This window comes from Mercurialis annua, linkage group LG7 (assembly GCF_937616625.2).
Source record: "Mercurialis annua linkage group LG7, ddMerAnnu1.2, whole genome shotgun sequence".
In the NCBI taxonomy this organism is placed as follows: domain Eukaryota; kingdom Viridiplantae; phylum Streptophyta; class Magnoliopsida; order Malpighiales; family Euphorbiaceae; genus Mercurialis; species Mercurialis annua.
Window position 1 is genome coordinate 12,462,446 of NC_065576.1, and position 14,860 is coordinate 12,477,305.

The 14,860-nt window shown below is 30.2% G+C and overlaps 1 protein-coding gene and 1 long non-coding RNA gene across 3 annotated transcripts; both read left to right on the forward strand.

The window, feature by feature from the left end:
- Positions 1-1,575: 1,575 nt before the first annotated feature.
- LOC126656612 (uncharacterized) lies at positions 1,576-4,908 on the forward strand. 2 transcript variants are annotated; one of them, XR_007633269.2, is made up of 2 exons: positions 1,576-1,805; positions 4,523-4,908. It is a non-coding gene; the product is annotated as an uncharacterized LOC126656612 (long non-coding RNA). The 2 variants fall into 2 exon arrangements; XR_008789594.1 differs by lacking the exon at positions 4,523-4,908 and adding an exon at positions 4,288-4,484.
- Positions 4,909-8,552: 3,644 nt separating this feature from the next.
- On the forward strand, positions 8,553-11,281 carry LOC126656610 (probable mediator of RNA polymerase II transcription subunit 26c). The gene is made up of 9 exons (XM_050351214.2): positions 8,553-9,502; positions 9,591-9,659; positions 9,748-9,830; positions 9,936-10,009; positions 10,144-10,193; positions 10,294-10,327; positions 10,459-10,592; positions 10,750-10,846; positions 10,954-11,281. The coding sequence occupies exons 1-9, from the start codon at positions 9,080-9,082 to the stop codon at positions 11,067-11,069; spliced, it is 1,080 nt and encodes a 359-aa protein (XP_050207171.1). The 5' UTR covers positions 8,553-9,079; the 3' UTR covers positions 11,070-11,281.
- The last annotated feature ends 3,579 nt before the right edge of the window (positions 11,282-14,860 follow it).

A 14,860-nucleotide genomic window follows, 5' to 3' on the forward strand; every position in this document is an offset into this window, starting at 1 on the left:
GACGGCTGAACGGTTATGGTCACATGTAACACTGTGATGGCAGTTTCACGGTTACGGTCCAGACACCCGGCTTAGACTGCAGTGATTCAGTTCACGGTCTAAGGCCCATATTGTGTAGGTTGAGACCCATACAATAGTGTACCTTGTAGGGTTTCAACTGGATCCAGTAATTGGTAATATTTTATATATACAAATGTTTTATATATATGCAATTTGAATATTCAACTGTAAATTTATAGACTCACTCAGACCCTAATATTCACCTTTCAGGTTATCAAGAACGAGGTTGGACTTCTATGATAATTCTGGAAGTCAATGTCAATAATACATTTACAGCTGCAAGTAGTTGGGTACTTGGAAGTTTGTCTGTCTGTTTACAGTAGTTCAACTTATTTTGATAAACTTTGATTGAACTACTATAAATAATATATGTTTGAAAAGGTGCGTGTTTTCTAAAATGCTATGACCAGTTGTATGAGAGCTACACTTGTTTTATGTTTTTAGCATTTTAGGATTGTATTGGAAACAAAGCAAGTACGTCATAAGAGATTGACGTTTGCGCTCTGGGTTCTTGAAATTCAATTGGGGTCTTAAGACCCAGTTTTCATATATTGCTGCCATTGTATGCAGACAAGGTAATATGTTTTGTGTAATATCAATTGTGCCCTGATGTCTTGAGATACAACTACAGATTATGAACGCGTTTTCAGAAAAGGTTTTAAAATGATTCTGCAACGAGGTTGCAAACCTTTTTATGTTGTAAATGCAAAAAAAATTATAAAGATTTTTAGGCTTACTATGGGTTTTGGAGCAAACACTCTCATTTCCTAGCGTTGGTCGCGACACGAGTTTTGGGTGCAAATCGAGCCGTGACATATATTTATCCAGTACATTTAATTTTATTATTATACAAACTCTTTTCCCGTTATTACTCTGTATAATTCTAAATTTTTGAAATTCCATTATCAGTATCACTAATTCATATGAACAAGTAAATTGTTAGGATTGTTGTAATAATCCTGAATATGATACGATAATTGGATCGTACCACGAGTCCGAAATTATGAAATTTAGGCCAAATAGGTTGGGAAAGAGGACTCGAGTAGGTCGACATTTTAATTTTATTAAGAAAATTTCAATAATTATATTCCATAAGAGAAATGGAATTGAGTTAAGAAGGTATATAAGAGAAAGTGGATAAAAGTACAATTTAGCCTAAAATTAAAAAATAAGCTTTTAATTCCCGGAAAATAGAAATTAAATAGATTATTAACGGGAATTAGTATTGATTAGAATAATATCGATAAAATGGTTATCGATAGTTATTATAATGAAATTTGAACGAAAAAGTGAAAAAGAAGTGCAAGTTAGCTCAAAAATTGGAATTTGAGCGTTTTTGGCTAAAATTGCCAAAATAAATCATTAGAAATGGAATTATGAGATATTAGGGTGATATTATTTAGTTTGACAAGGAATACTATATAATTTGTCGAGATGTAAAAATCAGGTATTTAATCGATGAAATCTGACAAGTTTTAAGTTAGGAATCGAAGCAGTTTGAGTCGATTTCTTTAAGGACTAAAGATGGCTTTTTGCCATAATTATATATAGCAAGAGAAGTAAATTTAAATCATCAAAACCTCATTTCTTCAGCTAAAAATAGAACAGCCCGTATGTCTCCTTCAATCCCAAATCACAAAAACTTCAAAACTCCATATCTTCTTCGTTTTTCAACGGAATTGAGCGATTCTTACAATCACAAAACGAGGAGGAGGAGCTCTACTGATCTAACTCTATAATTTGAGGTAAAAATCACATCTTGGAGTTAGGGTTGCTGTTGTAACTTTCGGATTTTATTGAAAATGATGGTGTTGATGATTCTAAGCTTAGAACTAGTATTTTTGGGATGTAATTGATGAGTATGCGATGTTTATGATTGAAAATTGGCTTGGGTTAAGTGAATTGTTAGAATCAATTGCTGATTTTGGGTATGGACATTATAGGATTTTTGGCAATTGAATGAAGTTTAAGATAATTGATAATTATATGAGTGAGTAAGCATGTGTGGCTGTGAATTGAAGGGATAAATTGAATAAATTTTGATATTGGAATTTGATGAAGTACTCGGCCACTATGCTAGGTGCATAATGTTTGATTCAAATGATGAATATAAAGCTTGGATTTGAATTGTTATAGCTGAAATTAAGTCGTGTAGGAATGTTGAATTATGGTTGCGAAATGGAGGAAGTATTCGGCTATTTAGTGTAATTCATGTCCAAGTGAGTTTGATGATGTTAAAATTATGAATTGTAAGGGATTATGAATGTATATTGGGGCTGGAATATGTAGGTATAAAAGCATAATTTCTATAAGTCTGTAAACCTCGACGCGTAATAGTTTCAATTCTAATCTACGCGAACTAGTTTGACGATATTTCGATAAAATGTTAAATGTTTTTAAGTAAAGTATAAGTCATAAATAATGATGACTTTAAGAGATAAAATGCGAATAAAAGTTAAGTAGTATGTCGGGGTTGGACTAAGTCAACCTAAGTCTATAACTTATGATTGCTATGTGTGATGTACATTTATAGAATTAAACGTATTTGGTTATGTTTGTGACAGACGTGTCGACAAGATTTACGATTGACGACATTGACTAAGTGGAATGCGGTTGACGTCATAGTTGTTGAATCGAGAATCGAAATTCTAATTTTGGAATGGAGAATGGAGAATTGAATCGAATCGTAAGATTCAATTTAAATTGATAATATTAATTATTAATAAAATAGAGAAACTATAAAATAAATATTATAAATCTATTAATATTTCAATATAAAGTATATATACTAATGAGTATAAAATTATGAACGTTTTACCTTCATTATTTGAAGGACTCTTTTTATCTCAGGTTTAGAATATGTGTTTTTGTCAAAATTTGTTTAACAGGTCAAAAAGTCAAAGACTTGTCACATCAGTCAGACTCTATCCACACTACCTTCCACTCTTTTTAATTTGTGTTTCTTTTTTAACTTTTTCTATTCTTTTTTGTACTTTCATCTTCAACATCTTCATCTTCAAGCTTTTCTATCTCTATAATTTTTCTTCTTTTTTTGTGTTTTTTTTTAATTCTACCTCTAAACCTCGTCTCATCTGCTTGCTTCTATACCGAGTCTCTTGTGAATAAAGCTTACATATTCATAACAAGATTTTTTTTACATTTTTTTCAAGGTTTATAAGAATCGTTTGAATCGACCGAGTCAATCCGAGTCTGACAATTTAGGTCTGATTCGAACAATTCGGGACCGATTCTATGCATATTTCGATTCCCCTAGTAGATTCAACTCGTTTTGCTATTGATTTGACGCCGACTCGTATAGTCTAACAACAGTGGTCGACGTATAAATATTGAATGAATGGAATAGCAAGTTGGGAGTATATTTTACTTACTTGCATTATCGTATCAAAAATTATGTTATAATATATGAATAGTACTTGAACGCATCTCAAATGTGTATGGTTTGGATTGTTGGATTGAATTGGTTTGGATCGTATTATTCTGATTTGTATTGTTGGCTTAAAATTGAATTGGATTGGTTTGCATTTGTTTGCCTGGTATCGATTTGGATTAGATTGTTTGGATAGAATTAATTTTATTGGCTTGAATGATTTGACTTGTATTGGCTTGTATTGTATTGTTTACATTGTTTTGTATATGCAAATTGTGAATGTGCATGCGGTTTGAAATAGAGATGTGATCATAGAGTCGAGTCATGTATATAGACGACAAAAATGGAACAAACCCAACTAACTGAGATGAAAGAATTTGTATCTGGTTGAATGATCCCAGACTTTTTGTACGTACGTGTTAAGTCAGGAAGCAACAGTGATTTGTTCACTGCCTTGATACCTGAACTTAACGGGTAAACTTGAGGCGACAGTGATTTGTTCACTGCATGTGATTATAAGTTTTAAAGATGTTTTGTATGCCTTCTATGTTTCTGAAAAATGATTTTTACTTGCTTATAAGTGATTGTCAATAGTATTAATGTTATAGACTAATTAAGATTTTATTGACTTAAAAAGTATTTTCTATAAATACTTTCAAGGTATTTGAAAAGACCGTAGATGGTGAATTTAATTGAGAAGAATATTAAAAATAATCTTAAAAGAGTATATTTTACATAAAGTGGTTTTAAAGTGTTTTTACCCTTTATGTAATATTTATTAATAATATTGTGAACTCATTCAGTTTTATACTGACCTCGTTGTCCATCCAATTTTACAGGAAAGTAAATGATGATCCGATGAAAACTTCTAAAGTTTTATTTCTTCAGGAGTCATTTTATTCAAGACTTGAAAAGAAGATTTTTATTCTAGAAATGCGCAGTAGACTAGTGTTTTAATATTTATGTATTAAGTATTTTAACTCTGATGTTTATTTAAAATGGGATTATAATATTATAAAACAGTTTTATGAATGAATGTTTGATTTGAAAGAAAAAAATTTACAATGTTTTCAGGCTTGCTACGGGTTACGGAGCTACCACTCCAATTTTCTAGCGCCGGTCTCGACTCTAAATTCCGGGTCGTGACACTGAGAACAGGATGGCGGCGATGTTTTCCGGCAGAAGAGACGTTTTCCGGCGACGGTTTCAGTTGGATTAGGTGTAAGTAATTAGTTATCATAATTAAATTTAATTAGTGTTAGTTGTGTTTAATTAATGTTGATTGTATTTAATTAGTTATAATTTTTAAATTTAGCAATCTCAATCTCTTTTTAGGGTGTTTTTGTGTCAGAGGGGCTAATTAAAGCTAAAAACGCAAATTGCGGGTTGATTTGTAACAAAAGCAGTGAGAATGATTTATTTGATATTTTGTGTCAAATTGAGGGGGTGAATTGATCCTTTGTTCCTTTTATAATGACTAGTTTCGCATTACGTGCTATGCACGTAGCTCGTAACGTAACTCCTCAATAAATATATTAGTAAATTTATTATAATTATATCAATTTTTTATTTATAATTAATAATAAATTAGTTAAGAAGTTTTAAATATTATTTAATTTTTTTATTTTTCTATCAAATTTTATTCGCACTATATAATATATAGAAAAATAATCATCGTCATTCATATATTGTAAATTAAAAACTATATCTAATATAATATAGTTTTAATTTAAATAAAATAAATTTATGAAAAAATTAATATAATTATTGAGATATAAATAATTTATATACTTATATAACTGAGAATATTGAAATAGCATTCTCACGAATTCCCAATTTAAATTTAAATAAAGCACTTATTTAATTTTTAAAAGTTATTATTAATTAATATTTTTTATTAGTTTTCCGACTTGAATAAAATACTTATATCAAATAAGCACTTTTATAAATTTTAAATTTAAATGGAATCCTTATTTTAGTTTTTTCTAAAATTATTATTATAACTAGTTTTCATTAGTTATTCAAATAGAATGAAGTATTTATATTATATTTTATAAATTATAAAATACTAAATTATGGTTATTATGTTTATAAATTTATTATAAAAATATAATTATTAATTTAGTTCCGTGCAAATGCACATGCTTATAACTAGTTTTTATAAATAGAGATTTTTATATAAAATACTGTTTTTTCTACAACATTTACTTATACTACTCTTTCTAAATCTTTATATTTCATACCAATTTTTTTCCTTTCTATACTATTTTTTTTAATTTTACTTTCTATTCTAATTTTTATTTTTTAACATTTTTTTAATTTTTTTTTATTTTTTTCACCATTATATTTAGGGTTAATTATATATAAAATCATTACTTTTGCGCCAAGTTTCAAAAATAACATAAACTTTGAAACGTGTCAATTATAAACACCACCTTTCATTTTTTTCAAAAACAGCATCGGCGATTTTTAGTGGCATTTTTGCTGACGTGACATGACACGTGGCAGACCCATCGGCTGTCCAAGCCAGCAAAAATTTCACCAAAAATTGTGTCCATGATGAAATTGAAAAAAAAAATGAAAGGTGGTTTCTATAATTGACACGTTTTGAAGGTAATGTTATTTTTGAAACTTGGTGCAAAGGTCATGATTTTATATGCAATTAACCCTTACATTTATGCACTTAATATTTATCATATATTTACTTTTTTTGGGATTCTGATTTTTTCGTTTATTCTAACTTCAACACAATATCAATAACATTTAAAAAACTGAGTATTTTTTAATTTGTAAATCTTTTTTAAACAAATTTTTACTTTCTATTTTTTATGTTTATTTTTTGCTCATAATTAATCATCATTTATTATTTATTATATATTTAATTTTAATTTTTTTTCATATATCAACATAAAACCAACACAAAATCAACCAAATATTAATAACATATAAACTAACTAATTTACATTTTTAACTAATTTTATATTTTTAACATTGTTTCAATTTTATTTTAACTTTTTAATTTTATTTCACATATAATATGGTGGTCTCGTTAATGATAAAATCAATCAAATATCAACATAAAATCAATTGATTATCAACACAACATTAACATAAAATCAACAACACTGTAATATTATAATAATTCAGCGATCAACCATCATCAATAAATCATGCTGCAGAATAAAACACAGTAGAAATGCAGAAATAACAGAATTTATTCCATAAAATCATAAATGTAACGTTAAAAGTAGTGTTATTATTCTTTAAAAATAATATTTATACATGTTTCATGATAAAAAGATATTGTTATATAAAAATAATAACAAAAAAAGAAATTTGTAGATCTGAAAACGAAGAAAAAGAAGAAGAAAATGAACGAGGAATCTCAGATCCGAAATTAAAATAGAAAAACGACGACAATGGCAACAACGATAACAAACGAAGAAAATGACTTCAATAGAGAAAACCATGGTGAAGGTGAAAGAACGGTAGCAACGGTATAATAGTGAAGCGGAACGATGGCTGTAATAGAGCAATAGTGAAGACAAAATGACAATATTAGATTCAGATCTGAAGGTGAAAAAAAACGGGACAGCGGGGGTGGAATAACAAAGGCGACAACATAACGATGAAATAGCAGTGTTTATCATTTGTAGATCCGGAGATGGAAAAGGATGAAAACAGGAAGCAAATGAGAAAGACAAAACTAAAGAAGAAGGAAAACATACTGTATAAATGATATATCGACAAGCGTGTACCGAATTTAGTAAATGAAAAGTTGGGTCTGTATACAAGTAAACCAAGAAAGAATTTTGGTTGTTACTAAAAAAAGCTCTTATCAAAATTTCAGTCTTTTATAATAGCGTTTATGTTAAAAAAAATTCAAACTTTACACGTGTTTTCATTTTAATCACGCAGTTTAAATTTTTTTCATTTTAATGCACGAACTATCATTTTTTTCTCAGATTTATGCACGGTACTGAGGTGACATTCATTCGTTGGTGGAAAATGACCTCCACCTGTTGTGAGATTAGCCGCAGCGGAATAGCAGAAAAAAAATTAGGAAATCAAGCTTATGGCAAAATATAGAATCGAACTAAAAACAAACACAAGATTTACGTGGTTCGTCAATGACAACTCCACGGGCAAAGGAACGAGTTTTATTCACTAAAAGATGAAGAATACAAAAGAACGGTAGAGATTTTTCTAATGCCCAAACCCAATAATAAACCCAAATAATGCTTTGGTCGTACTAATCTGCCTCACACTCTTAAATTAGACAAGCCATGAGCTTGTCTATTTATAGTGTTCTAAATAGGTCAAAGGAATAAGGAGTTCAAATCCAAAAAGGATTTAGACTTCCTTTTCCTACACAAACCTAATAATGACATAATCAACATCCAACACATATTAGGATAAATTAAAGTCATAAACTAATTAGAATTCTAGGAATAATCCTAACACCACCTCAGAAAATTACATCAATGGAGCCGTGATATCTCATCACTGTGCATATTTGAAAAAAAAATAATAGTTTGTTCATGAAAATGAAAAAATTTAAATTATATGATTAAAATAAAAAAAACATCTAAAATTTATAAATTTTATGACATTAAATTTTATAATATAGGTGTAAATTTCTCTAATTATTAGTCTAAAAAACAAGCCCAGGAATGAACAAAGTAGAAGAAAAGCATAGAGAAAACGAAACGTCATGGCATTGGTAATTGCTTCATTGTAAAAATCCAACTCTCTTGTGGTACATGTGCGACAAAAATCCCCACTACCTCTCTCAAATTGCAGCAATCGTTCAGTGCAGCCCACCTTTTCACCTTCTCTGCATCATCAAACACCTTTGCAATATTAATTAACTCTCATTATCATTAATTATACGGTACAACCGTTGTGTCGTGTCATTCGTGTAACAACCGTGTCATTCGTGTAACAAATCAATTGTACGTTAATCATGAAAAAATTGGATAATAATGCAAAAAATTAAAAAAAAAATTATCGCAAATACTCGTTGTTTGATATAAAAATGACGGGCACAACGATTGTTTGAGTTAAGCACTCACACATTATTTATTAAAAAAAACACCACTAGTCTCTCTGTCCTTCCCCTAACCCATAACAAACAAAACCCTGGTTCTTTTTTAGACAGTAACACATAGGTCAGCATACCCTAAACAAAACAAACCAATCCCTCTAAAATATTAACCAAAACAGAATTTTTTTTTTCTTTTCTTTTTACCCATAGAATATACCATTCATTCTGTCATAAAAATTCATATCTCAAACCCAAATAGGAAAAAAACTTTATTAATTGTTTTTCTATTCATTACTTTCAACAACAACAAACCCAATTCATAGTGTATGATCTCTCTGATTAATTTGGTTTGGTGTTTGTGTAGTAATTGATTCAGATCTAAATTGGGTTTTTGGAAATTTCAATTGGGTTGGAAGCATAAAAAAGATAAGCATAAGCATATATTTTTGGTACCCATTTTGTCAGATTCTCAAATTCTGTTCTCATTGATTACTTTTTTGTACGGATTTTCCAAATTGGTTTTTGAAATTTGTAAGCTTTATTCCCATTTAAGCTCATCTTGTTGTGTTGAATTTTGAGATAGAATGGATGTGGATGATTTTCGATCTATTTTAGATAGTTCAGGGGTTGATGTTTGGACTTTTATAAACACTGCAATTTCTGTTGCATCTCTGGATTTTGGTGATGAATTGAAGCACAGGAGAGATAAGATTGTTGAGATGTTGTATGCATCGTCTGGTAGCTGTAGGAACTGTGATTTTGAAGTGGGGAGGATTGATCATGGTGGTCTGATTAAAGATGTAAAAGGTGGTGGTGGTGGTGGAAGTGGAAGTGGGGGGTCGCCGTTAGCGACTCCGCTGAGGTCTAATCATGGTGATGAGGATGATGTTGATGTTGTTAATGATGATGATGAGGAGGAGGATGATATGGATCCATATGCTGGATTGTTTGATGATGAACAGAAGAAGATTTTTGAGATCAAACAAAATCTTGAAGATCCTGACCAGGTTGTTGATTCATTTGGTTGATTGTCAATTGTTTTTGGATTATTTGGTAATTGTGTTTGACTTTCTGATGGTGATTTTGATGTTTCAGCCTGATGATTATGTGGTTGATTTGCTTCAAAATTTAGCTGATATGGATATAACCTTCAAGGCACTTAAGGTAAATTTAGTTGTGTATTTGTGTTTTTAGATTAAATTTTAAGTTTACTTAATGTTGTAATGAGTTCTTAAAATTTTGGATTTCATAGGAGACTGATATTGGAAGACATGTGAATCAATTGCGAAAACATCCGTCCAACGATGTTCGGAGATTAGTGAAGCAACTCGTCAGGTTCGGATGAACTTAAACAAATTATTTAGTTTGGAGTATAATTGATGAAATTGCTGTTTTTTCTTTGTTTCTTTATGTTGGACTTGTTGATTATTTTGCTATCAGGAAATGGAAAGACATTGTAGACGAATGGGTGAAGTTAAATCCGCAAAGAGAGCATGCATCCTCCGGTCTTATGGGTAACCTTTTTATGTTTCAATACTTTCTCCGTTTTCGTACACGACAAAAAAAACAATCTTAATTAAGTGAAATGGAGATTTACTTAAATTAGATGAAGCTAAGAATGGTAAATTAATGATGATGTTTTCTGCAGCTGATGGGGACTCCCCACAGCCGAAACTTTCGCAGAATGGTCATCACCAGGTGAAGGAAATTCTTTATTGCTAGTTGCTTTGTATGAGAAAGTTGTTGAAAGGCTCTGGGTTTCTTTTTGATTTCTTTCTGATATTCTATCCTTTTTTAGGTTCCTGATTTTGCATACTCTCCAAATCCTCACAGTAAGTACAGAATCAGATTCTAAGTTCGGTTTAATATTTATTTCATCCGTTTTATGGGATTAATAATTATTACATTCTCGGCTTATGCTTTTGTGTTGGAATTTTCCTTTTCTTTCCCACTGTTACCATAGATGGGAGCTCTGGGTCCGACAAGTATAATTCTGAACCAGAAAGAAAGCCAAAACCAGTTCCTCGAAAAGAAACTCCATCGCGACCTCTCCAACGATCAACCCCTGTATCTTCACCTGCTTTGCATAATGTACAGGTATAATGTGCATCAATTGAGAATTTGTTTTATTTAGATACTGAGAAATGAGGCTTTGATTTACAGTTTTCGAGCTGGTGCAAGTATAAAATGACAGAAATTGAGATTTTGGCACCTGTTTGCTAGTTATATAGGATTGATATTTGTTGTTTTGCAGAGACAGAGAGAGCCACAGAGACCAAGTAAATTTGATTCCGATAAGCTAGATTCTGCTAGGAAGAGGCTTCAAGCGAGTTATAAAGAAGCCGAAAATGGTTAGATTCTATCCGTTTATTTCTTTTGTTTCAACTTGGTGAAGTTAAAAAATTTAAGCATGTTCTGATTGGGATTTCAATGGTGTGCTATGCTTTGGTTTCTGAAGCCAAGAAGCAAAGAACAATTCAAGTGATGGACATTCATGATATACCAAAACCAAAGAACAAGAATACCTTCTTTGCCAAGAACAAAGGTGGCGGTTCGCAGGGGAGGCACTGGTGATTTGAGCCAATGCCGATACGAAACGGATTACGAAGGACACAGGAAAAACCAAAGTCCTATTTATCCCATTTATATTGTCTTTTTAATGGAGGAAAACATTTTGCCCTAATTTTCCTTGTGATTAAAGAAACAAAAACCTTTAACAAGCTCTTCGGAAAATTAGGGTTTTGAGGTTATCATTTATAGGAAGATGTGAATATTGGCAACTTTTATTTCCTCTACATTTAGATAATTAGATGATAATTAGATGATTGATTAGTCTAAATGGAAACAAATTCAGGGACTTGGATGACATAAGGTATGCAAAGTCTGACTCTGGTGGATAAGTTAGTGTATATCTTTATTTGGATAAAATCTTAAAAAGTATAAGTGGGTTGGTGTATATTAATTCAGATAATGTTTCAAGTTGGGAAAAGACTACAAAATGGCCCTAATATTTATGCCGTGTTCCATTTTAGACACTAATATCTTTTTGGCTCAGTTGTGACCCTAAATGAGACACTATATAAACATTAAGGTCATATTTTAGCCTTTTCCCTTTCAAGTTTGAGTTTACCCTTTTAAAATTTCTTAGTTGAAAAGGAGGGGACAAAGAAAAAATTATAAATTATCTAGTCATATGGAGATTAAAAACTGCTTTTACAATTTGTTTGAATTAATTATTTTACTTTTTAACTTTTACAGATTTATCTTTTATATGTATTGTGAAAAACCAAATATTTACCTTTTTTTTTTGAGAATACCCACTATTTTTAGTTACCACCAAAAAAGTTGATAAAGTTTAATACTCCCTCCTTTTCAAATTGATAGGCATTATTTTATTTTTTTGTCTTATTGCTTTAATACTTAAATGACATATATCCTCATTAATTAGAAAAAAATGCTATTTAACCCACCATTTGGTACCTCCTTCATTGTCCCTCCTTACGTGACAGCATTTAATTCGTTCAATTTTTCTCCAAAAGTATATATCTCAAAAAACAACTTTTAATACATCCACTAATTTGTTGCCACGCCAGATGGGTTGTGGGTTAAAAATGAAGCTTATATAGCATTACTCTAATTAGAATATGTTACATTAAAAAGAGAGCAAAACTCACTAAGAAATAAAGTCAATACTGTATTAAATAAGGGCAAGTGGGATATATTTTTAAAAATTACTTATTGTGTATAAGTTTACTAAATTTTTTAATATTTATGTTTATTCTAAATTGTTCATCAATTTGTAACCGAGGGAATATATTTTTTGGAAATACCAAATCCCCTTAGCCAGTTGACGTTGAGGCAATTTAATGTTTCAAGGATTTTGGGTATGTCCAACTTTGTAATGGGCAGTTAAGAGATGGAGTATGATAGGAGGAAAAATGGTGGAAATTGGTTTGCAGCAATACATTATTTTTGACAATATTTTTTATGAATTCTGACTTCTTGAGACCAAAACAATAAAAGGTCAAATAATTCGTCGGAAGATTCTCACTCATTGAGCATTGTATGTCCCGCCTCCTTTGCTACGCTTAATATTTCTTCGACTTTAAACTGGTAGTATTTGACTTGTACTTATAGTTGTTATTCTAAAACTCTTTGTAATTATTTAGTTGGCTTAATTTTTTAAAAAACCCCCACCTTGCATTTTTTTTCGTTTATACCCTGATCTTGTAAAAACACTATTTGTACCCAATTTTGAGTTTTTATGTTTCATCTCTACCCAAAAGCATTAAATTGTACTCTTTTCATTTGAAAAAAAGTTTAAAACAATCCTTCATTTTTAACTTATATACGAATTAGATATTAATGTTATTAATAGTACAAAAATACCATCTTTTTCAAAAAATTAAAAATAATAATAATTTTTTTTAGTTTTTTTAAAAAATATTTCGAATTTTTTTTAATTTTTTCAACTTTTTTAAAAATATTTCCGACAAAAAAATTAAAAATAATAATAATTTTTTTAATTTTTTATTATTTTATCAAATTAAAAAAATCAATTAATTATTTGGATGTATCTGATTATTTTTTAAGTTTAAGGATTTATTTATATATTTTAAAATAGAAAAAAATATGTTTTAAACTCTTTTCCAAATGAAAAAAGTACAATTTAATGCTTTTGGGTAGAGATGAAACATAAAAACCCAAAATTGGGTACAAATGGTGTTTTTACAAGGTCAGGGTATAAACGAAGAAAAAGTGTAAGGTGGGGTTTTTTTAAAAAATTAAGCCTATTTAGTTTAATAATTTTATTAATTTATATTGTTACTCGACTTATTGTGTCCTTGTAATTTTATATTTTTTTATTATTCACTAAAAGTTTATTAGATTTTTTTTTCTTTGTTTGAAGGCCTAATTACTTAAAAACACCCCACGTTGTAATTTTTTTTCGTTTATACCCCGACCTAGGAAAATTTTCAATTGTACCCTATTTTGGATTTTTCGTTTTCAACTCTACCCCAACTAAAGGTACAATTAATAATTTAAATATTTTAAGGATAAAAACGTTAATAACAATTAAATAGAAGGATTTTACCATATTTTTTCTTATTTGGAAAAATACAAATAAGTCCTTCAACTTTCAAAAAGTGTAAACAAGTCCACATAATTAATTATTTTTAAAAATTTATTAAAAAATTAAATTATTAAAAAAACTTTTCGATCTACCATCATACTTCTCCGATCCGTCACTAAATTAAAACAAAAAAATTAATTTTGTTTTATTTTTGTACACTTTCGCCGGAGCCGCCGTCCCCCATCCGGAAAAGAAGGAGCAGCAGCTCCTCCTTCATGTTCCTCCATGGAAGGAGGAACACTATTCCTCCATGGAAGGAGGAACACGCGGCGGCGGCGGACGACGTTTTTTTTAGGGATTTTTAATTTTTTATAATTAGTTGATTTTTTTTAAAGAGATAGTGTTTTTGTAAATTTAATAATATTTATGTTTAATTAGAATATAGGTTAAAGATGAAGGACTATTTTAACTTTTTTTTTAGATGAAAAAATATTAACTTAGTGCTTCAGGGTAGAGATGAAAACGAAAAATCCAAAATAGGGTACAATTGAAAATTTTCCTAGAACAGGGTATAAACGAAAAAAAATTACAAGGTGGGGTGTTTTTAAGTAATTAAGCCTTGTTTAAATTCAAATCCATTCTCATTAGAAAATATCGGAAATGGCTTAATTTTACTTACTGTACATGATTTTTGAGCTTTTTATCAGTGATGTTTCTAAAGTTCAATTTCGGCCTATAAACCCCCGAGTTTCGATTTAGAAGACAGTAACGTCCTTTAGTCTATTTTTTTTCTCACAACATTAACAGATGCAGATGTGGTGCCTAAAAAATTAAAAAAAAAATACACCCCACATCATCTAACACGCCATCAAAATACTCTAAATATTTCTAAAATCCAGAAAACTCTTAAGAAAACCCTAAAACTGATTACATAACTCCACCACCCCTAACGCCAGTTGCCGACGCTTGCACCTGACCGCCTCCCTCCTCCACTCCAGCCTCTACTGAGGCCGAACAAATCCGTTCTGATAATGAAGGTGGAGGAGAGCGGCAGCGGTGGAAGTGGGGGAAGGCGGCGGGAGCAGGGGACGACGGCAGCGACATATTTACACGTATATTTAAAGGTTTTCAAATACTTACGAAAAGAGATTGAAATCTTTTATATTTTCAAAACGCGAAAAGTTTTTATTATTTTTTCTAGGCTTACTACGGGTTTCGGAACAACCATTCTTATTTTCTAGCGCCGGTCTCGACACGAGTTTCAGGATGGAAATCGAGTCGTGAAAGTATT